This window comes from Aedes aegypti, chromosome 3 (genome assembly GCF_002204515.2).
Source record: "Aedes aegypti strain LVP_AGWG chromosome 3, AaegL5.0 Primary Assembly, whole genome shotgun sequence".
Lineage (NCBI taxonomy): Eukaryota > Metazoa > Arthropoda > Insecta > Diptera > Culicidae > Aedes > Aedes aegypti.
Genome location: NC_035109.1, coordinates 315,620,942 through 315,644,691, shown reverse-complemented (window position 1 = coordinate 315,644,691; position 23,750 = coordinate 315,620,942). Strand labels below are relative to the sequence as shown.

Sequence of the window (23,750 nt, the reverse complement as noted above, 5' to 3'; positions counted from 1 at the left end):
CATGAGCTGCTGAAAATAGTTTACATGATCCAAACTCTTTTGAAGTCAATCGTTTGGATTTGGAACAAACTGATCCTACTGAAGATTTACGAATATCGACGCCGACAATGAAAAAAATCATACTGGAGTCAGAAACTGATGGAGAAATTACACATCTCAAATCACTTATCTCGAAAGGATGGCTGACAAAATACAGCTATTTGGCCAAGAGATATTTCAAGTTTCGTGAGCAGCTAATCATGTACAACGGACTTGGTTTGAAAGGAGACAGAATTCTGGTACCTAAAATTATGCGCCGTTTTGTACTGGATACCCTTCACAAAAGTCATCATGATATCGAAGCCACTCAAAAACTATCTAGAGAATGTGTGTTCTGGCCAGGAATATCAGAGCAAATAGGATCTTGTCTCGCAATGTGAAGTCTGTTTGAAAAACTCAGCATCTCAAAAGAAACAAGTAATGCAATCTACTGAAATCCCAAGTTTGCCTTTCGAAGTAGGAAGTAGTAAGTATCCATACTCATGGAAATACGTTGGAAATCGAAGCCTTTGCGACAGATGGTGCACGGAAAAAAATCCGTTGCCGGAATCATGAACAAAAAGTCATGAAATCATAAAATTTTATGTTTCATGATATCATGACTACAAGTTATGAAACCATGGCTATTAATCAAGAATTTGTGTGCTCAGGGCGTTACATAAATCCAACTGTCACTTTTTTCATTTGAGTCAACACGTATATTGCGATCGGTAGTATTTTTTAAGTGAAATTATGAATAAGTTTTGTTTACGGAAGAAGTTAATTTGAATACCATGCTCGTCGGAACTTTGCCATCTTATCGATGGCATTACCGATAACCCAATTAAACTGCCGGTGCTATTAGATGTGCGAAAATGTACTTACCAGCTTTCACACGGATTATTCCATACCGGGCAATGATTGACGAAGGTTTTGCTTGACAAATTCGTCGGCGATTTTCAATGTTCGGATGTGATGCATTCTCCACATCTTACAATAGAGCAGCTCACACAAAACTTCGGCAGCTGGCTGATCTTTATCACTCTACACGCCTGCAGAGTCGTTTAGGATTTTTCCATCGCCAATACAATCCAGCAGCATTTTGCAGCCCAGGGACGATGTGCCAATTCTCTGATGTTCGAACTGACATTTTTCGTGCAAACCTAACCACAGGATGTTCGCGTTCCTGCCCAAGATGTGGCACTTGTTGACTCTTCTCACAGTTTATTCCGAAACTACTGGCACAAAATACATCTTGATGTTATTTGTTTACCTATGACAAATATACTGGGATCATAATTGACATATGTATGTTTTCATGAAATTAATTCATGATTTCATGATCCTGCTTCATGATTTCATGACTCAAATTTCCACTTTTCATCGCCAAAACTGGAATCATAAATGACAGGTATCTAAATCCATGAATAGCGTTCATGTTTTCATGATTTTTTTTTCATGGTTCCAGTATATATAGTTTATGATTTGATGATTTGAATTTACACTTTGGAAACGTAACGTACAGCTGGCGTTACGGTAAAAAGATTCATGATTTCATGACTTTTGGTCATGGTGTATTTTCATAACATGAAAATACACCTTCCTCCCAAAATCATGACCTTTTCTGCTTGTTTTGAGTGCCGCATTTTTACCCGTGTGACTGTTGACCACTATGCAGATTTTTACGTAGTAGACGAAATGAAAGACTTATCATGTAAAAGTATTCAGTGGTAAATATATGTAGGGTAAAAATCAGTAGACATGGTATCCCTGCAACTATTATATCAGACAATGGATCCTATTTCACTGGTGCTGAATTTCAAAAATCCAAACAAGATTGGAAATTTGAACGTAGAAGTTCAACACACCATCCTAAAGCACGGTGCCCCGACAGACCGTTATTATGCAAAAAAATGTCCATCAAATCTGAGCACATGGCTCGATTCCTGAGGTCATTCTGCATCTCTGGGCCATTTTTAAAAAAAATCCTTAGGAGGAATCTCAAGAAATCTCGATTTGAAGTTTTTGACTTAAAAATTCAATCTAATCCATATTAAAAAATTTCAAAAGCATTGAAAAAAAAAACTACAAAAACGCTCAAAAAGTTAGCCAAACTGTTCACAACTACTATACAACTATTATCGTTGTTATAATCACAAATATTTACAACTGACTTAACTTACCAGAGTGGCTTAAGTATATTTTACTTGGCGTAAACCAGTAAGCTTAGTATAATAGAATATAATCAAAGAAATAAATTTCGATATACTATTGATGTTACGTTCGATAAACGTGAAACATTCATATTATTATTAATTAACAGCTTATTTTTCGATGTTCACACTAAGTGACCAGCCCACCAAAGTCTGCCGTATTTATTTTGCTTAATAACATTTTTTTTAATATCTAGGGAAATTGTAGGAGATGTGTGTGGTATTGATGAGGATTTTAAAACTAGGTTTATGAAATGTGTATTAAAGTGGAAAGGTTAAAGTTTGAGTATATTTTCTCCAATTGGGATTTAAAATTGCACATGAGAATTTCATTGATTATTTTCTCATTGTTATTGATTTATCGGATAGGCCCTTATCGCGAATCCCTCTCGAAATGATTTGAATCGTCAACTCCACGCGCTCACCAACAGAACTATTGTAGAATCATGAGAAGAGCGGGTTCACTTGCCAATACAAGCAATTATGTGATGGCATTCGTTGTTTGGTGCGTAGCAACCGAATATACAGTAAACGCTTTCTCCATGTATGTAAGGGTAGCAAACGGAATGAAGAAACATTTGCTCGTTGAAGATTTTGGGTTGAAGTTAGTCGTGCATTCTTTCGTCGCTGACGAGACGACGACCTGCCAGAGTTATTATACAGGATGACGATGTTTTTTTTATTTCGTCGGTGACGAATTTGACGATTGTCTGCCCTGCTTATACTCCTTGATTTTGCAGACGATGACTTTATTGGAATCGATTGTAGTGCAGTAAAGCAGGGTTTCACTATTTTAAAGATGGACAACTAAGACAAGCTTGTAATGCCATTTACTCTACCCAAACGTATATGGTCGCACATAGAGAAAACAAAAAACAGGTTTAGATATGTTGGTTGCCTCAACTTCTTGATGGAGATGTACATAATTAAAGTTGTTGAAGAGCCATATAACACTTGTGACAAATAATAGTAATGTTTCGTAACCAGCTTAGGGACCCGCAACTTACAAATGGAGACGACATTTCTACACTGTTGCTTGATAAAAGCTTATCTGACTACAAAGATCCATTATTTCGTTAACAACTTCGCCAAAACACCTCGCGATCTTTTATCGTGCAACACTGAATAGTGTTTCGAAAACTAAAGCAGTTTTTCAATAATAATGCAAAGAGAGCAACGATTAATCAAGCTTGCCTAAATAAAACATCATTGTCAATTTGCCCAGTATAAAACGCTTATTCTTAGCTCTTTAAGCACATTTATTTGGGAACAGGAGCGAATGAAATAGGCAAACTTCAGTGAGCTGGTCATTTGGTGCGAATGCCGGAAAAGCTGTAAATATTTCTAATTACAACAACGGTAACAATGTTATACTAGTAAAGAACAGTTTGGCCATTTTTTTAGCTTTTTGTAGGTTTTTTCAGTGCTATTGCAAAATTTTAATATGGATAATATTGAATTTTTTAGTCAAAAACTTCAAATCGAGATTTCTCGAGATTCCTCCTAAGGATTTTTTTAAAAATTGGTCCATAGGTGCAGAATGACCTCAGGAATCGAGCCCCGTGCTCAGATTTGATGGACAATTTTTTTGCATAATAACGGTCTGTCGGGGCACCGTGTAAAGGTAATGGGAAAGCAGAATTAGCCGTAAAAATATGTAAAAAATGTTTGAAGAAATGTGAGGATAGAGAGACGGATTTCTATGAAGCTCTATTGATGTGGAAAAACACGCGAAATAAAATTGACAGTAGCCTTACTTAACGGTTATTTGCTAGACGAACAAGAGCTCATTTTCCGACGATTCCATCAGTATTGAAGCCAAAAAATAGAAGAAAACGTGAGTGCAAAAATAGCAGAAAAAAGATCTAAAACAGCATAAATATACGACAAAGGCATTGTTATTCTAAGAGATCTTGAACATGATGAAAGATTTTAGGTGAAAATATATCCAACAAAACATAAATGGACAAGCTGTAGAATATTACACCGACGAGACGACAGATCTTATTGGATAGTTACAGACGATAACCGAGTCTATTTAAGAAATCGTATTTTCATTAGGCCTGCAAGAAATATTATACCAAGTGAGGCAGAACCAGTTCCGATCGAGCAAAATTTCGATGTCCATGATAGATTACCACGTTTACATCAGGACGAAACTAAATATTCGATGATATCTTCGATGAACCACAGAAATCACCAAATAAAAATTATCCAACAACCATGCCCTTGCCAGTCTATGAACAGGAAGAAATCGTGGTTAGTTCAGAACAAAACAATGAAAGCGAATTCCATGGTAGTGCTGAGGACTTAAATGGAAATGATAATGATAGTAGTACAAATAAAAATAACGTCAGACGTGATGAAACAAGGAATGGCACATCTACGATATAACAAAATGGTGAAGAAATCGTTGAACCTGCAGTAAGAGATTCTCACGACTCAGTTGAAGAGACCTTTACATCCGAAGAAGAATCACCTACTTCACAGGAAGCGACATCAGTCCTGTATAGTGAAATATCTGTTATAGAAGATTCATCGTTCAGTACCCGATATCCGTTAAGAAATAAACTAAGAGTTTTTCTCAACTATCGCTAACAATCATGGAGGAGGATATGTTGTAGTATTAATCTAGTAGTCTCATGAGTTGAATAAACAGTTATCCGTTACTACCTGTAGAGAACAGCCACCTTATTTCCTACATTAAAACAGAACCATTCATATATGGTCGAAAAATCCATAAAAGTAACATTCCTAAAGTTGTCATGATAAAAATGTGTTTCATAATATTATTAAAACAGCATTAAACGAGCTCACCAAATTGATGATCCATTCTTGACTGAGCCATAAGCTACTTTATCAACATGCTTGTTGCACAACCAAAAATCACTCTGGCGATGCAAAAACCCGAACTCGCTAGCTCAGGTCATCAATTATCCCTCAGCCAGAGGCGCAAAAAGTTGGTAGGACAGGTAGGATAATCAAAGCATTGATCTTCAACAAAGATATATCGAAATATCGACGAAATATCTGTTAAACTATAGAATACTTTGATCAATTTATACAAACATGATGAAATTAAACAGGATTGGCGAAGTGGAAAAGAATGAATACAACTAAAAGATTTTTAAATTAATGAGATGCTTCTTTAATATTATCGTTTTGTTTATTCAATTTTTCTTGGAAGAATAACTGTTAGCAAAATTCTTGTTTTTAAAATAACAGTTTGGTGGTATTACATAAATAAGGAATTCGCGTTCATGTATGGTCCTAAACATTTAATAAAGAAATGAATATTCGATTCTACCGTTTGTCGCACCCACCGTATTGAATGTTATCGCGTCTCTGCGCTCAGCTGATTGAAGATTTGGAAATTCTCAAAAACAGACGTTGGGTACATAAAGGTTAAATGTGTCCAGAACGCAAGATAGACTACAGTGTGTCACTGTGTCATTGAATTGCACATCACTTGAGATCACACAATAACAGCAAACGCCACCATTACAATTATTGAATGAACTCACCTGTCGCGCCGTTTGGACGACGGTCTGACTCAGGAGGAACAGCAACACCCCATACAGGCAGCCGATCCCATTCATTATCTCGCGAGGCGCAACGAAAGGTGTAACGGGATGTTCGCGCGCCGCCTCCGCCCCCAAATCACCTGACTTTTCACCTGGCCCCTCCTCCTCCTCCTCTCTCTCGTTATGTCGGAAGTGGGTTGCTGGATTTTCGGCACTTATTGTTCGATGGATAATTGCTTGTTTGGCACTTGAAACATTCGAAGCAACTGCACATATTCATTACATCGACCGACGAGTGCAACGCTTATTATGGACGATGTCGCGACGCTCCCGGACACCGATGACGACTGGTTAGTCCAAATTTGTGCCTCTCAGTCATTCATGTGTTCTGCGCTACGAAATGCGATTGTTGAGTATAGTCAGTGCCGTTCCTGCTGTTATCACGGTGTTTTCCAGGACCGTTATTATCAGAATTTTTATTTTTTCAATTCTGTGCTGATCAGTCGTTTTCTATGGCCAGGCTGCATGTAATAAACTTTTTGGATGATAATAATAAATCTTCGAGCTGTTTAGTAGAATACCTATAAGTAGATGAAAAAACCGAATTTAGTTCTACAGTTGACTCTCCCTTACTCGATATTCCGTATCTCGATATCGAGTTAGAGAACCATAGTAAAAGTTGGTATTCATGGCTACCTCGATGGTCCCTTGGATCGCAGTTACACTGGTTTTGTGTTCTGTAACTCGATACCTCCCTAACTCGATGGTCCCTTCAATATCGAGTAAGGGAGAGATGACTGTATAACATTTAATTCCACTAGAGTTTGTATCCTTTGACAGATACGCGTATTTCGACCTCAATTGTAACTGATTCTTGGAGCCAAATGTAAAATGAAAATTCCGCCATAGATTATTCCAGATATAAGTACGAATTTAATCCACCAAGTATGCTAAATTGGACTTAAACTTTTGTATGAGACATAGTTTGATTGAAATTTTCTGTTTTAATTTCGATTTGATCGAATTTTTGAACATTTGAATTCTCCATACATAGTTCGTCGTTTCTTTTATATTGTCAGATACAATAGTTTTCTAAATCGATCAAAATTATCTTTTAAGTAATGAAAGTATTACAAACTTCGTTGATTCGTACTTGCATGCAAGTTGAAATTACATAGATTTTTTTTAAGCTGAAGTTTTTAAAGTATTCATTGATGTGAAGTACAGTTGAGAAAATGTTTAATATGAATTCCCAAGTTTGCCTTGTTATTTTGATTATTGTGCTATAAACATTATTTTAAGAATAAGAATAACATAACATTTGCTCTGTAATACGTTATAGCGCTTAAGCCGATAAAAAATGTGTCAATTGTGAACAATTTTTGCGGCATTCTAAGCTAAAAATGGGACTCCATTTTTTTTTAATTTTGATCAGACGTGCAGCTTAGCCATAGAAACTGTTGAGCACAGAATTGATGAAGATTTCATTTTCTGACAAAAAAGATCCTGGGAGCACCGTGGCCATTCTTCGACGCTTCTCACATTGATATTTATATTACGTTATCATTTTTATTCAGCGCGGTTTTTTTTTTTCGCTTCCTTCACCACTTGATGTTCTTATCGTGTTTTGAGCGTTTCTTTACTTGTACAAACATTTAATAATACAGACGCATGCAATGTGTGCACGGCGATATTTATGCCTTTTGTGTTCCGCTTGGAAGAAATGTAGAGTTTATATGATTAATATTGCCCGTTTCCTACATTACGGTTCACTTGGCTGCCGGCCGGACAGACGACGATCGATGATTGAGTTGTTAACAATCTGGGAATTGAATGGAAAACAGAATGCAAACGAGAGCGTTAGTTGTTCGCCGATCACGATCTGTGAGGTGATATAATTGCCGTGCGATAAACGTGAATTTTCAAGAAGCAGGTGATTCAGATGAATATTATTTTGTATGACGAAATATGACTCAACGTCCAGTACCAAGATTTGAATTTCTTTGATTTCATAAATGTATGTCTTAATGGACAGAGTCTAGATGGAGCCCAGATAGTTAGCGGTAAACGCGCAGCTATTCAGCAAGACCAAGCTGAGGATCCTTGGTTCGATTACCACCGGTCAAGCATCTTTTCGTAAAGGAAATTTTCTAGACTTTCCTGGGCATAAAGTACTTCGTAGCTAATATACACGTTAGAGTGGTTAAAAAAATCGTTTTTGCTCCACACCGCTCATTCGATTCTAGATCAAACTCTAAGTTCCTTCCAAAATTTGAGCTCATTTGGATGAAAACTGAGACTGCACAAACCCTTTTAAGTTTATATGGGAATTACTATGGGAAAAGCAACCAATTCATTCAATCGGTCATAGTGTTTGCCCATGTGCTCTTGGAGATTAGAACTACGTTAATACTGTGATATACTTTCATCAGCTACAAGTTTGCCGAAGACCATTACCCCATCGGACGCCGCAGTAATTAGTTATTGATTTTTGAATGAGTTGTAAAACTTTGGCTATAATTATAGGGCTGCTCTGCAAGCATTACTGGATATACCGTTTTGATTCATATTACGGACACTTAAGGCCTCAGTGGAGTACAACCAGGTCCGTCACACTCGGGCTCAGATTGGGTACCACTTCTAGTACTGCATTTCGTCCCTCGGTAGTATAAAAGGTACCCAGGTTTGACAGATCGCAGTACACTTTTCACGGCATTCTAGATTACCTTATGAGCCATAAAATTTTGGGCAACTGCAAGAGATATGGAGGTCTTTAATTTGTCTTTGATACAACTGATCTAAAAGCATATAAAATAAATCAGTTTGTTTGATTCCTCTGCATTATCAAGCCTTGAAAACACTTAGCTTTCGAATTGTGGGCGAAGATTTTGGTTTCGCAACGTGAATAATTTTAAATAAATACAAATGCGTGGACTTTCCATGATTCTTATTCCGGACGCTTCCTTACTATTGCCTTGAATTCCGGACACTTTGATTCAAATTCCGGACAGCTCATGAAAACCATAAATCGAGAAGTCAAATCTTCAATTGAAATCGTTAAACCACTAAACAAACGTGTAACGCTGTTGAGCAATGTTAATTTTAATAGATACCGATGAAAAATGCTTATTAAAACGAGCTACAAAAGTGCGAACTTTTAACGGCAAAAATTGGAAAATTTCGTGTGAAATGTTTCCCATAAAAAGAAGAGTGTCCGGTATTAAAAGCTGTCCGTAATATGAATCAAAACGGTATGCAGTAAAACATAGTAGCCATGATTTGTGCGTGCTATCTTTCGCGCCAGGTGCAGCAATGTTGCCTGTTCAGAAGTTAAATGAGCACTGCTGATGAATTTGTGACTGGATATAAATCAATAACTAATTACTGAGGCGTCCGATTTGAAAAGTAGCAGTAATTCCCATATAAACTTTAAAGGGCTTGTGCAGTCTCAGTTTTCATCCAAATGCGCTCAAATTTTGGGAAGACACTCAGAATTTGATCTACAATCAAATGAGCGGTGTGGAGCAAAATCGATTTTTTGAACCACTCTATTTCACATGTGAAAAATGGTCAATCGGCAAAGAAAGCTCCTCAGTTAATAACTGTGGAAGTGCACATAAGAATATTAAGCTGAGAACCAGGATATGTCCTAGTTGGGACGAAACGCCAGAAACGATCAACGACACTCCGTTTTTGGTAAATTAAAAATGTTCATAGTCAGATGTATCTCCCTATCGACAATGATCACTATAATTCTACACCGACGCATTGAAAGCGTGTTTAACACCTTCCTAAGCGGTTAACACTTTGTACGTGTGCCATTCGTGTTTCATATAGTGCTCTCAGTCAACTTCCGAAAATCACTTTCAGTTCCAAAAATAATAGCTTCCATTGCGTGTTTCACACTTTGCCCGCATGGATGGTTTTAATGGATTGCCTTACCATAGTCGTGCGGATGTCCCTTCAATGGGTAGGTATACGAAAAGGGTTAAAATTTTATTGTTATTAAAGTGTTAGATAACGGAAATAGTTAATTATTGATTCCCATCCCACAAAATGCTTCCGAACTAAGTCGTGCACTTCTGGTGATATTGTAAGAGTTCAAAACATTTTTTGCTCTTTACGAGGGAAAAACGCTGAATCACTGACCATTACAATAAGACAAAACGCACCGGCTTGGCGAATCTATTTTTACATTTACTTGTTTCATTTCGGCGACCGCTCTCTACCTATAAGACAATGCATCAACGATCAATCCACGCACGGCGGTCAGTAGTGTAGCGATCGTAGCTATCACAAATGCTCCGCAACAGAGGTTCCTAATTTTTTTGAGATCGTGACGCCATTTACAGTATTTTGGGAATAGCAAGGCGCACCGGTATGAAGAGTACTGAACAGTTTTTTTATGTGCTAGAAAACGATTTTTTATTGCATTTTCTCATGTTTTATTTCCACACGTACAATATGATAATATCTTTGAGCCAATAAATACCATTGGAAACGGAAAATTCGATTTCTGCAGATTAGTTTCACAGCTTTATTTTTAATTAAACAGCATTCATTGTTAATGTCAAGTTATTTAGAATTTAAATTTCGAAGACAAAAGTCTCAAAATTATATGGTTGCAAACAAAATATGAAAACGTGAAGGTTCTCCAGTAAGTAATTCTCCAAACTTTAAATTTTAAAATTTTGGTTTTCGCATTACAATCAACGCTCAATGGACAAACATTTCTGCTTCTTATATTGTGAACAATATATTATTTTCTTCATGATCGATCTCTACATTTTTATATTTCTCTATGAGAGACATTTTAAGGATTAAGGATTATCGAAAATTTACTTCTCAGATTTGTGCGAGGATTGAAATATCAGAAGGATTAAATGGAAAAACAAAAATATTGAGACATTTCCACTCTTGAGTGGTTACTAAAATATGCGAAAGCGTGAAAACGTTTCATTCAAAATTATTTTACCGAAGAAAAAAAATAAAAATTATGGATATTAGAGCTGACTTAATTGCTTTGTTTTTGAAAATTTGTAAAAATGGGTGTATCATATTTTTTTGCTGATCTTTGGGAGAATATCTGTTTAAGGTGAAGATTAATCGAAGCCATGCCTCAAATTGCCAAGCGCACAAATCAGGAGAACCAAACATCCGTTTGAGCTGTAAAGTTGATCTATTGATCACCACCAGCAAGTGACCGATCGAATAAGGGAATTCCAGAACTCTTGTTGACATGACATGCAATACTCTTGGTATAAATAAGATCAGAGCTATTGTTTTGGGTACTAGATTACCGTCATCTAAAACTGAGATCAGCCCGATAAGAATCGTATTCAAAAACGTGCATGCTAAGGAACGTCTAATGGAAAGGAAGCAAAAATTTGGTCTCCTTACTGCATCGATGATATCCGGAATTTAGAGGTCCAATGGTTGGACTAATAAGATTTTTATCAGAGACGATCTTTCCCCACTCGCGATGGAGATCTTTCGTGAGCTCAAAACGATACAACCTTTGCAAAAATTCAGTTACGTCTGGCCGATGATGGTGATTGCGCAATATTCGTGAAGTGTGATGAGATTTCCCACCACGTTAAAGTTCGATCACGTGACGACCTAAGGAAACTTATTTTGAATGCACAAAATTGAAGCTGCTGCTAACACCAACAGTTTCATATAAAAGGTTTTCAAAAATGAACTCGAACAATCTTGCAAAAAATCATAGCACATGTTTGCTATCTTCATCAAAGATGGAATCAGTTTCGAAGTGATATCCAGCATGAGGGATAACGGATATCATCATATTGAAATTGCTATTTTTGAGACTCGCATCAAGGTTCATGGAATCTACCGTCCTACTGGATTTGAAACAGATAAATTTCTCTTTATTCTTGAACGTGTCTGCAGACCTGGACATACTTTGTCTGATCTTCGGAGATATGCATCTTGCCGAGTAGTGTTGGATCCGTTGAATCTGTTGCATGCTCCTTGTGAACGAGCGACGGAATCCGGATCCATTGTGTCCAGTTTGCGCTGCGCGGAAGAAAAAACGAAGTGTGCCGGTGAAAAAAAACAAACGCGTCAGTAGTGTTGGATCCGTTGAATCTGTTGCATGCTCCTTGTGGGCGAGCGACGGAATCCGGATCCATTGTGTCCGGTTCGCGTTGCGCGGAAGAAAAAACGAAATGCGCCGGTGAAAAAAAAACGCGTCGGTAGAGTTTGATACGTTGAACCTGTTGTATGCTCCTGTCGAGTGAGCAACGAAATCAGTATCGTGTCTGCTTTGGATAGTGCGGTCATTCGTGTATATGCTCACGTCCCAGACAACCAGAAATCGCATGAAAGTTCACGTTAAAACTCGTTTATTCATACTAATTACATCAAACCCGCAAAGCACCGTTGATAAACTCGTCAAATTGATGAGTTTCCTCGCATAAAACACTTTTTTTCTGAGTTCATTTGTACATTTTGTTTCGTCACGTACACTTGTACAAAGTAAGTCGAATCAATTCGTAGCAGCTGTCACATCAACATTTGTTATCATAAGTTAAGTCGCATAAGATAACAGGTTAGGTCGGGAGAAAATTTATACACTCGCATTGTATGTTATTAATCATCACATAATATATGCACGCATATCGCCTCCACTTTTGTACGTAGAAGGCCTTTTCGCGACATCTTGTAAGTGAAATTTTGCACGTACAAAGCCTCCAGGTGATTTCGTTATGCGTACATTTTGGTTGTCTGGGGTATTCATTTCGAATTATATATTTATCGTTTACCAAAACGAATCCTTTCCCATATCCAAACTCCCAGTGTTTTCTTATGGAAGTGCAGAGGACTCCTCGGCTTCTGTAAAGGAAGTAACACGTCAACATTTCCCTCCCATTCCCAAATTGGCCTACATTCGGACGCAGCCGGCGCCGGTATTGTTTATTATAATAATAAGAGCACCAGTATTTACACATTGAGGATGATACTGATCCCGAGTAGCGTCTGTTGATTCCCTGTGTAAGTACAGCTGTTCTTGCAATAACGGAGTAGCAACTGCGGGTGGTCAATCATGCTCATGCTCATGCTCTTCGGAGATATGAATCTTGCCATAAATAAAATAGAATCACGTGGAATTTAAAAGTATTTACAGCTATTCTTGCACCAGGTTTGTAAATAATACTCACAATACTCGCTGTTTCACCGGGGAAGGAATGGGCCGCGAATCCTGGTCACGGCACCAATGTTTGATTGGAGATGAAGCCCTACGTTGTGTGGTGAGGATGACGGGGACGACGACGAAGAACAACTCGATTTCAAACTTCTGATTTAAATTTTATTGCCACCGAGAGGCAGCGTGCCTACTCGGTGGGGAGAGAAAGAAACTATACATTACATACAAACTACTGTCGCCTTTTATAGGCGACACAGTACGGAGACGAACCAATGAGCCCGTGCGCACAGCAGTGCACTGGATGCTGCCTATCGTTGCGTTGGGCTGACGATGCGATGAAGCAAAAGAACCAAACAATGGGCAAAAATTGAATGGTTCAATTTGCGCTTGGCTTGGGTGCTGCTATGATGATGCCGTTGTCGGTGTGAGATCGAACACTCGCTCAATAAGTGAGTAACAACGTGCTTGATCATGTAGTTTGTCCTTCTGATGTATCTGGACGAATGATTGCAAATTGCACTTTGGATTGCTTAGTGCTCGGAAGAAAAACACCCTATTTTGAAATAACCAACATTTTTGTTGAATTTCAAACTAAAGATTTAGCTATTTATAATCCAACATCTTTTGCTTCAAACTCATCGTTTTGTTTGAAATTAAATTATTATATTGGTTGTTTCAATGTTCAATCTTTATGTTTTTATAGCGTAATAATAGTTGTTTCAAACTAATTTTCACTTAATTTCAACAATCAACTAGTTTGCTTTTACTAAGGGATAGGTTGTTTGTTTCTCTGATCAACTTTTTTTTTCCTATATAGAAAAAAAAAACAATATATAGCAATATATTGAAATAAACTAATATTTTGTTATGACCAAACACAACTAAAATTTTGGTTCGTAATGAACAAACTTCATGTATCACACAGCATTTTTTTTTAATTCAATTTGTAAACTGAAGACTATGTATTCATACTTTGATTGTTTTACAAATAAACAGTAGAAATGTTCAGTGACAAGAGGTGCAAAGCGAAACTTTTCCGAACAGATCTCGCATTCCGGATGGAGGCCATGTAGCAACAAAATAACAGCATCAATTTTTTTTTCCTTAAATATTACTAATGACTAAGCTTTTATTAACCCGAATTTAGTACTATACCATTTAATTCCACTAGAGTTTGTATCCTTTGACAGATACGCGTATTTTGACCTCAACTGTAAGACTCGATTCTAGTACACGACACTGAAGACGGCCTTACAGTTGAGGTCGAAATACGCGTATCTGTCAAAGGATACAAACTCTAGTGGAATTAAATGGTATAGTACTAAATTCGGTTTTTTCATCTACTTAACCAATGTTTAGTTTGTTTCAAACAAACTTTTGTTGACTTTAATTGATACGACAAGGAACAGACAACCAACAAAACTGTTTGTTTCAACCAATGCAGTAGGCTGAAGCAAACTGAAATTTGGTTTGTGCAATATTTAACCTAAACTTAAGTTTGAAAACGACTGAAATTTTGTTGTTTTTTCCATATGTTTTTCTCCGTGTGATCATTGTTATATTTTGACTCATTTTGAAACAGCAACTTCATGATTTTCATTCACTCGAACACTAACCAAGTTTATCGTACACCACCAGCAAATAGACCTGCCCTTCCGAATGCTTCTTCAAGCCACTGACTTTATCGGAAAATGTCAAAGTCAAGAAGAATGTATGCCCTTGGTTGAATTTTGACATTTGAAAGCGGGGTAGAATCTCCAACAACCTTGTTGGAAGGTGTAAGAGAAATTGCCAAGATGAGCACATCAAAGATCTGTTGACTCAAGCTAATAAAAAGCTAGCTGATGTTAAACGACGTGCCAAATCTACATACTATAAAAACTCTTTTCGACCAACAATCCCAAGCAGAAAATGTGTTCTATTGGTGATAGTAAGGGTATCTGGGGTAATATGCACCACCGGGGCTTCTTGGGGTTTCTATGAATGGGGATTTCTAACTATGGAGTGCCTTAGGCCAGCAATCTGAGACCGCTGTTGTTTCTTATCTTTATTACAAAATTGCGAAGCTAGATTGTTCGCCGATAATACTGCAATCAAGTTCAGCAAAACAGATGTGTCAAAGCAGTATTCAAATTGGATTACATGCACCCAACAAATCAATTTTACAGCACAACAGAGTATAATACTCTGCCAATACAAGGACTGTACATCATTCGAACAGCTACGATAATGTATGAAATCTGCATCATAACTGGAACTTTAATGCTGTTGCACATCATCACCAGACTCGATATGTTCATTTGCTGCAGGAAACTGGCTTTAGAACGGAAGTTGGAAAAAGGAGATTTCAAAAATCAGGGCCGGCTACATACAACCATTCATTAACCATTCCACAATTTAGGCCTAACCTAATATTTGATATACAATCTAATGTTGATTAATTCATTGTTAGATAGCGTCTCTAACGTCCCTTTTAAGAAATACAAGTTCAATAGGGATTGTGAGTATTATTCTTATTGATTTGTAACATGAATTAATTATAAATAAATAAATAAAGCCAATGCACTTTGGTCCAGAAAGCAGTTTTACGCGGAAAGATGCATTTTGATCTTTTAAATGAAACATTAAACGAAGAAAACGGTCTTCTACAAAGTTGTTTGTATTGTATTAGTTAAGTTTTCATAGAAATTGTGTAACTAACTTTCTCATTTGTAGAAATTATATTATACGTGCTTCAGCAAAGTTGTAGACCATTTAATTTCAAGCAACTTTGCCAAAAATGTTTTTTTTGTATCTCTTAAATTGATCGATTTAGAGCTTTTTCCTACGGTGACATAGGGTTGTCCTAACAAAACTGGTTTTCTTTTGATAGTATTCAGAAGGCACAATAAAATTATACATTACATCAAAAAATTACAAATGTGTTATTTTTGTAACTCTAATAAAATGTCTTAATAAGCAAGTAATTTTTATCGCAAAAACTTCAATAACTTTTGAACTAAAACATATTGATTGATTTGTTTTATCATAGAGACTTTCAGCCGTCCTAAAATAGATAGCAACAATCTTTTTACATGTCGATTTGTGTTTTTTAAGTTCTAAAAGTCGTTCATAGACGACTTTGATGAAAATGATGATGAAAAATATTAAAAAAATTGAGGTGAAAAGCTTATTTTTGTTGGACCACGTAGATTGGGGGAAAAATGCTCTAGATTGGTCAAATTTTGAGCTACAGAAAAACTTTATTTGACAAAGTTGATCAAAATTTGATGTTCTACTATTTTGCCTAAAATCAATTAACGCGCAACTATTCAGCAAAGTCGCAGCTGAGAGTCGCGGGTTACGATTCTGCTGGTCAAGGATCTTTTAGGGTTGGGAATTTCTTCAACTTCTGAGGGCATAGAGTTTCTTTGAAAATTGGCGAAGAATTCTCTCATTGTGGGAGTGCATGAATGACACATCAGAATAACATTTGTTCGGAAAGTTCTGATAATTAATATTAGCAGTCTTCGCATCAACAACTTTTTTGTCTCTACCCGCACTAAAATAGACCGGGCAACAAATTCTGCACATAGAGTACAAAGATGGTGCCGAAGTTTAAAATGAATAATATTTTGATAATAAAAAGATTGTCATGCTATAAAAGGCAAAATTGTTTAAAAATCGAAAATATTCTCGCTCTGAAAAAAAAAAAGAAATCTAGCCCAACGCTTAACGTTGTATATATAGTGGAATTTTATAAAAACCTTATGATTGCAAATATTTTTTCAGGGATCATTGTGCTGCCAAATTAACCCTCTAATACCCAAATTTTTGTTTTCGATTTAAGTATTATTTTTCGTTATCTAAAATCGTTCTAAACACGTTTTGGGCATTTATTTATTTTTATTCTCAAATTTTAAAATTTTGGTTTTTGATTTTTATAATTTTTATTTTTGAACATCCCTAGCTTTTTTCATTTTTTCTTGAAGCCTTTTCTAGTTGTTGATTTTTGGCAATAATTAAAATTTAAATTGTTACGGTATTTTTAAAAATATTAAATTTTTAATTTTTATTCAAAGCGTATTTTATTTTCCGTGTAACTAACGTAAAAACAGGTTTGAAATGATTTTAATACCATCACGCTCTTCTTTTGTGATAGGTAAATCGTAGAAAAATATAAAAGGTGCGATTTTTTATATTACACGTTAAATGAAGCCCTGGCATTTGTAGGTTATATAAGAAGGCAATTTTTCAAACAATTTCTAAAAATACAAAAAAGTTTCAAAAGTCAAGAAAAACTTTTCTTATATGCGTGTTATGAGTCAAGGTATGAGCCATTTTGATCATTTTGATTTCCGAGCTACGAAAAAATACACAAAATTCCAATGTGTACCCCGTCTAAAGGCGGGGTTGGGTATTAGAGGGTTAACTGGTAAAACTGCTTTTCAAATGTCAAATGTAAAGACAAAAGTTAAAATCGACCTGCCTGTTACTAAACTGATATTTTTTATGTAATTATATTTAACATACAAAATGATACATCATATGTTGAAGTTTTTTTTTGACATTTATTATTTTATTTATTATTGAATAGCGTTCACACTTAAATTATTTTACGGATTCCTGTAAAATCTCAACAGCTGAACAGTTCGGTGAAATAAATTAACGGAGTACGGTAAATTTTTACAGTATTCGGTGAAAAATCACCGGACTCCGTAAAATTTCGACGGAATTACGGTGTTTTATTTCACCGAACTGTTCAGCTGTTGAGATTACGGTGAAGTTCACCGTAAGAGCTTTAGTGTGTTCCGTGTTAGTGAATAGCTTTCCGTGGTGCATTCCGGGAAATGCCTTTCTAGGAAATGGAGTATTCGGGAAGACATTTAGCAGAAATTACGCTAAATGTCTTTCCGGGAAATGACATATAACATTAGTTTCGACTTTTGATAAATTTGATGTTATACAAACTTTTCAAAAATATTAATTCTGAAGAGAATTACACTAAAAGCTTCGAAATTGGTTAGAAAATAACAAAGCTGTGTAAACTTCACTAAAGGTCATATTTCATAACTTGAAAGTTCATCTTCAAGTCACTTTCGTCACCTCCAAATCTTAATATTTTGGCTCAAACTTTTAGGTTTATCTTCTTATGTGATTTGAATTCAGAAGAGCTCACGAATTTGTGGTTTTGAGAACTTTAAAAATATAAGCCACACCATAATTTACATGTATAAAATTTATGACAGCTCTGTTAGAAAGTGTTACTGATATTGACTGTGAAATAAAATATGTTTTGAGAGATTTTATTGAAAACTATTTCAGTTCACATATTTTGAATTCAAGGGCGCCTAGAAGGAGGGGAGAAGGCTTCGTGTTCTACTTTTTTGATTCACGGCATCTTTGGACAAATTAATTTAATTTATATACATGTGTTGTGATGTTGACGATGGTTTTGTAAAATTAATAGATTTTTGTGACCGGTTACAAAATTTGATTCTGTTATTAGTTTTACCATGAATTTGGTAGTTTGCACAATAAAATTCTTTTCACTGTACTGTTCTGATGATTGAAAGACAGGTAGTTTGTAACCGATTTGACACAATTATTTTCCAAATTATCGAAATGAAATGAAATAACAAAAGGCATCGAGTTGCGGAAGAAACCACTTGTATACCCTGATGTACACACTTCCTGTGATTCTCATCGTCACAGAACAAAGAGATCATCTCAAGGATACTTTCACCCAATCACTTTGTACCTGCTGCAATTGCATCTTGTGTGCTCTCAAATTAATTTCCATTGTTATTTGTTATTTTGCATCACACCGCGCGGCCACCGGTGGACATGTGTCGATCGATGTGTGGTGCCGGTTGTTTGAAGCAAAATGCGAATTTCCTCAGCCTCAGTACCAACCCTGATGGTTTGCAAACAAATTGCGCGCATATGACGGATGAAAACGAATGATGCAAAACGCGAAAAATGGCTCATTGCAAAACAGACCAGCAACCGAACCGACCTGGGTGGACGGACGGACGGACACTCCCAGAAGAATATGTGCAGGCTGAGGTGGCCCATTTTTGTACGACAAAAATGGTAGACTTCTACTCAAATCTCAATCATTGAGCTTTTCCGTGAGAGAAAACTCATTTCAGGTCTGCTTCGGAAACACTCGCGCATGAGTTTTTGATGAAAAATCACTCGCTCATACTCATGCCGTCAAATATGATGCAATTATAAAACTCATCGGAAATCTGTCAAACCCCAATGTTATTATTTATATTAAAAGGGTTTGTTATAGTTCACGGATAATTTGTGATGTTGCCCTAAAAGCCATTGGTAACAGAGTGTGTAGTTTGTTGTTACCGAGCAAACGAATGGATTTACACATTATTCAACAATGCTACGATAAAGAGAAGATACTCCTCTAAGGACTGTTCATTTTATAAAGTGGACACCTTGTGCATGCTGTATCTTTCTTATTAATCAATGAAATTTCAATCGGTTTTTTGCACATCGTTCGACTAGTATTGTACAATGTTAATTAAATTTCACACGAATATGGAACAACGATTAGATCGATCGATTTTTTGAGGTTATCAAAATCAATGATTGTAAGAAATTGGCTGGAAAATTCGATAATTTATATTTTCTATTTTCAAAAAAGGCTTGTTCTTCGAAAGCATCATCAATCAGAAGCCTGATGGAAAAAATCAAGTTATTTTTGGAGCAACAATTTTACAGATATAATAAAATCAATTTTCCCGTATATTTTTACAGAATTTTTTTTTTTAATTTGATGGGAATTGATATGAGTAGAATTTTTTGTGTAAAAGTACGTCCTGACGGAAGTCCTAATATAGTTTTAATATGAAAAATAACTTACGCCTTCATAGAGTTACTTAGTAAGTCCCCACGTCACATTCAAAGCACAACAGAAACACAATTGTTTTATTCTTAGAAGACCTATCAAAGTACATTGACAATCATCAAAATTGGCAACACTGCTGTAATAAAATCGATTTTATTTTCCACATATTATTTTCATAATATGTTATTCTGAGATTACCAATTGAAAAATTCGGAGAAAACTGTTTACAATTTGCTGTAGATCGATAAATATGCGTACATGATTTTAAAAGTATGAGACTTTTTAGTAAAACTACCATAAACAGTAAAATTTATACTTAAGACTGTAGTTTAATCTCACGATATAGCTTTCGTTTATACTAATATCGTTTTTTTAGTAATCCAAACTAGTTTTGAACACGCTTTTTACTTTTCTCTTTTGCTGGGAGTGAAAGGATGGTGTATCAGCAAATTTGGCCATAAATAGGTAAATCACTAAAGTTACCTAATGTCATAGAATGGTGGAATATAATTGATATTTTTAAAGCTTTACCTTTAGTAGAATAGTAAAGGATACAAACATACAATTTGTTCATAAAAATAAGGATTTTTGTTTTGCGAAAAATAATGTTAAACTTTGACGGACAGCTTTTTTTAAGAGTTTTTGGAAAAACTATTTAGCTCTTCAATCAAAAGCAATTTCAAAGATTTTATATTTTCATAGCATTTTAGAATAATAGGTCAACGATACACAGAAAACCGATTACGATTTTATCAATTAATAAAAAAGATATAGCATAAACAAAGTGTCCACTTTATAAAATGAACAGTCCTTATTTCCCAGTGGTGGTAGTTTTCATCCTGGTCCATTAATTTGCTTAGAAACTAGGAGCTACACACTCGGTTACCAATGGCTTTTAGGGCGAAATCACAGGTTATGCGAGATTTCTACGCGATCACTTCTTTCTGACGTTACGTCCCAACTGGGACAGAGCTTGCATCTCAGCTTGGTATTCTTATGAGCCCTCAGTTATTACCTGAGAGCTTTATTTGCAAACTGATCATATTTTTATGTATATAGTGTGACAGGTACGAAGATACTCTTTACTCTGGTGAGTCGAGAAAAATTCCGTTAATAAAAGATGCTCGACCGATGGGATTCGAACCAAAGACTCTCAGTTTGGTCTGCGCGCTAAGACTATCTTGCGCAGTAGCTGCTGGGGGTCCAAATGAACTAATTTGGGGGATAACTTAAGATTTGTGCAGTTTGATCATTATGGTCCACCCTAATATAGGTATGGCGCTCTCTGGTGGGCAATGCAGTGACGCAAAGGACAATCTGACCTGGCGGTAACTTTGCAGTATTCGAGATCGCTACATTACTGACCGTCGTGCGTGGAATAGTTGTTGGTACATTGTCTCATTGGTATTGAACGGCCACCGAAAAGAAACAAGTAAGTAAATGCGAAAACAGATTCGACAAGCGTGTGCGTTGTAATGTAATGTAATGTTGTAATGGTCAGTGATTCAGCAAAACGGTTTCTGAAGCCTTGAAAAAGAATCAAAGTTGCCCTACGCACTTCGGTAATACTAGATACAAATAATTAACAATTTCCGTGTATAATACAAATAAGCCATTGAACTTGTGCACATACCTACCAATCTAGGGCCATCCATAATATTTAGTAAGTAAATCCATTAAAAACATCCATGTGGACAAAGTGTGATTCGGAAGTAGGTACAAGGCAATATACGGCACACGTACAATAATAGCCGGGGAAGGTATAAAAAACCTGCTTTCGATGTTTCTTTGTAGAACTAATATCTAGTGATTTGTGCCGATCAGTCTCTGGGTACTATAAAATATTGTTGCTTTGCAAAGAATTAAAACAACTAGTGCATGAAAGTTTCATAAATTGAGCATTGGAGCACAGCCTGCTTCTCAGCTTAGCTTGTCCACACTTCCACAGTTATCAACTGAGCCCTTTGTTTGCAAAAGTTGCCATTCCCGCATTTGTATATCGTGCGGTAGTGGCACGATGATACTCTATGCCCATGGAAGTCAAGAAAATTTTCATTAAGAAAAGATCCTTGACCAACTGGGAATCGAACCCAGACACCTTCAGCATGGCTTTGCTTTATGACCGTGGACGTTACCACTTTGAGGAATGTTTCTCGGCTGTACCATTGGAGCATGCTTGTCCGTTGTCTAGTGTTAAGTTACAGTCTGTGCAGCTAAATGGCTGAAGACGGTGTCCGTGTCTTTTAACACAAAAAAAGTTTCAACACAGGTAGTTTGGAACTCTCATGCACATATAATGGAAAATTAACAATGAGAATATATAGGAAAGTATATACAGTGTATATTATTATACACTTCAACCTCTTTTTACGACCCCCTGGTAAAAAAAAAATGTCATAAAAACCCCCTCGTCGTAAAAAAAACAGCCCATAATTATGTTTTGAAATAAACAACGTCTAAAGCTAAGTATGCTGTTTCGCTCAAGAAAAGTTAAGAAATTCCTTGACTGAAAGGGTCAAGAAATTTCCTACAGAGAGCCCCTTTTGAAGTGACATTTCTTCTCAACTGCGTACCATCAGTGCACCAGTATCCGCTCATGTACCAGTAGCCCGCTCACATCGAAAAAAGATAAGTTTAAACAAAATAAATATGGAAACTATAGCCACTAGACGATTTAAATCGACATATTGAAATATACTGTGGACAATCTTTTGCGTATTTACTCAAATTACCTTACTTTTAAAACTCGTGAGCGGGCTACTGGAACATGAGCGGATACTGGTGCACTGATGGTACTGCGATCAGAAAAAAGTGATTTTCTTGACCATTTCTTGGGAGAAATTTTCCACGCATCGAGATAGGCGATTCCTTTTCTTGTCAGTAGCAAACCGGCCTTAAATGTGGAAATACTGATCCGAGAAATTTCGCAAAAGAAGTTTGCTAGAAAAATTGAATGCTCTGGGATGGGATACTCTTCAACTGTCATCCATTTTTTTTTATAACAGGTTGAAAATTATGTCTGCGAATCTTGATCAAAGTTTATGTATGTATTTTGCGAAAACGGGGAACGAAACACAATCATATTTTTACGCTGGCAACGCTGATAAAGTAGTACTCGATCCGTATCTCGATATCGAGTTGGTTTTCATGGCTACCTTGACGGTCCCTCGATTCGCATTTGCACTAGGTTTGTGTTCTAGCACTATATTGAGGGGTTGAGGATCATGTGAACTTGGCCGGTAGGGGCGCTTTTTAAGTCTTGCACTATATGAACGTTGAAAGATAACAATAGTATGTTCCAAAGGTTATAGAACATATGAAATCTTCTTCTTCTTCTTTTGGCATTAGGTCCTCACTGAGGCAGAGCCTGCTTCTCGGCTTAAGTGTTCTTATGGGCACTTCCACAGTTATTAACTTATTAAGAGCTTTCTTTGCCAAACTTGCCATTTTCGCATTCGTATATCGTGTGGCAGGTACGATGATACTCTATGCCCAGGGAAGTCAAGGAAATTTCCATTACGAAAAGATCCTGGACCGACCGGGAATCGAACCCGAACACTTTCAGCTTTGCTCTGTAGCCGCGGACTCTAACCACTCCGCTAAGGAAGGCCGCATTTATTTATTTATGGCACTTATCTCAGACCAAAATTCGTTTGTAGACGGGGTTGGTGGTCCAATAGCTACCGCTTCTGCTTCATAAACAGAAGATCATGGGTTCAATCCCAGGCCCGACCTTTTCCTCGTACTTTGTAGTTGTATATTTCACTTACCGTCTCTCTACGCTTCCATTCTCCCATCATTATACCACGCCTTCCCTTACGCCTTATACATAGGCAGTCTGCTAACAAAACAGCAAGCCTCTCTGCCATAAAAAATACACCAGCTCTAAACCTTCCCGCATGCACTAGCGTGACGCAGTGGTATATACGGTGGTGTACAGTGGAAGCCAGTTTAATGGATCATCAATTCCTCCTCCT

At 36.5% G+C, this 23,750-nt stretch overlaps 1 protein-coding gene across 15 annotated transcripts in view; it reads right to left on the bottom strand.

Annotated features, from left to right (window-relative positions):
- Positions 1-23,750, bottom strand: part of LOC5566416 (vanin-like protein 2) — a 53,182-nt gene that overhangs the window by 13,510 nt on the left and 15,922 nt on the right. For 5 of the 15 annotated variants that reach the window (XM_021854538.1, XM_021854536.1, XM_021854543.1 and 2 more), the window contains exons 2-3: positions 7,517-7,577; positions 5,756-6,148 (exon numbers count right to left, since the gene is read on the bottom strand). In XM_021854538.1, the coding sequence (XP_021710230.1) occupies positions 5,756-5,830 (75 nt within the window). In that variant the 5' untranslated portion in view covers positions 5,831-6,148; positions 7,517-7,577. Of the gene's footprint in view, positions 1-5,755; positions 6,187-7,297; positions 7,578-23,750 lie in introns of all 15 variants that reach the window. The other 10 variants (XM_021854539.1, XM_021854537.1, XM_021854545.1 and 7 more) reach the window with 6 other exon arrangements.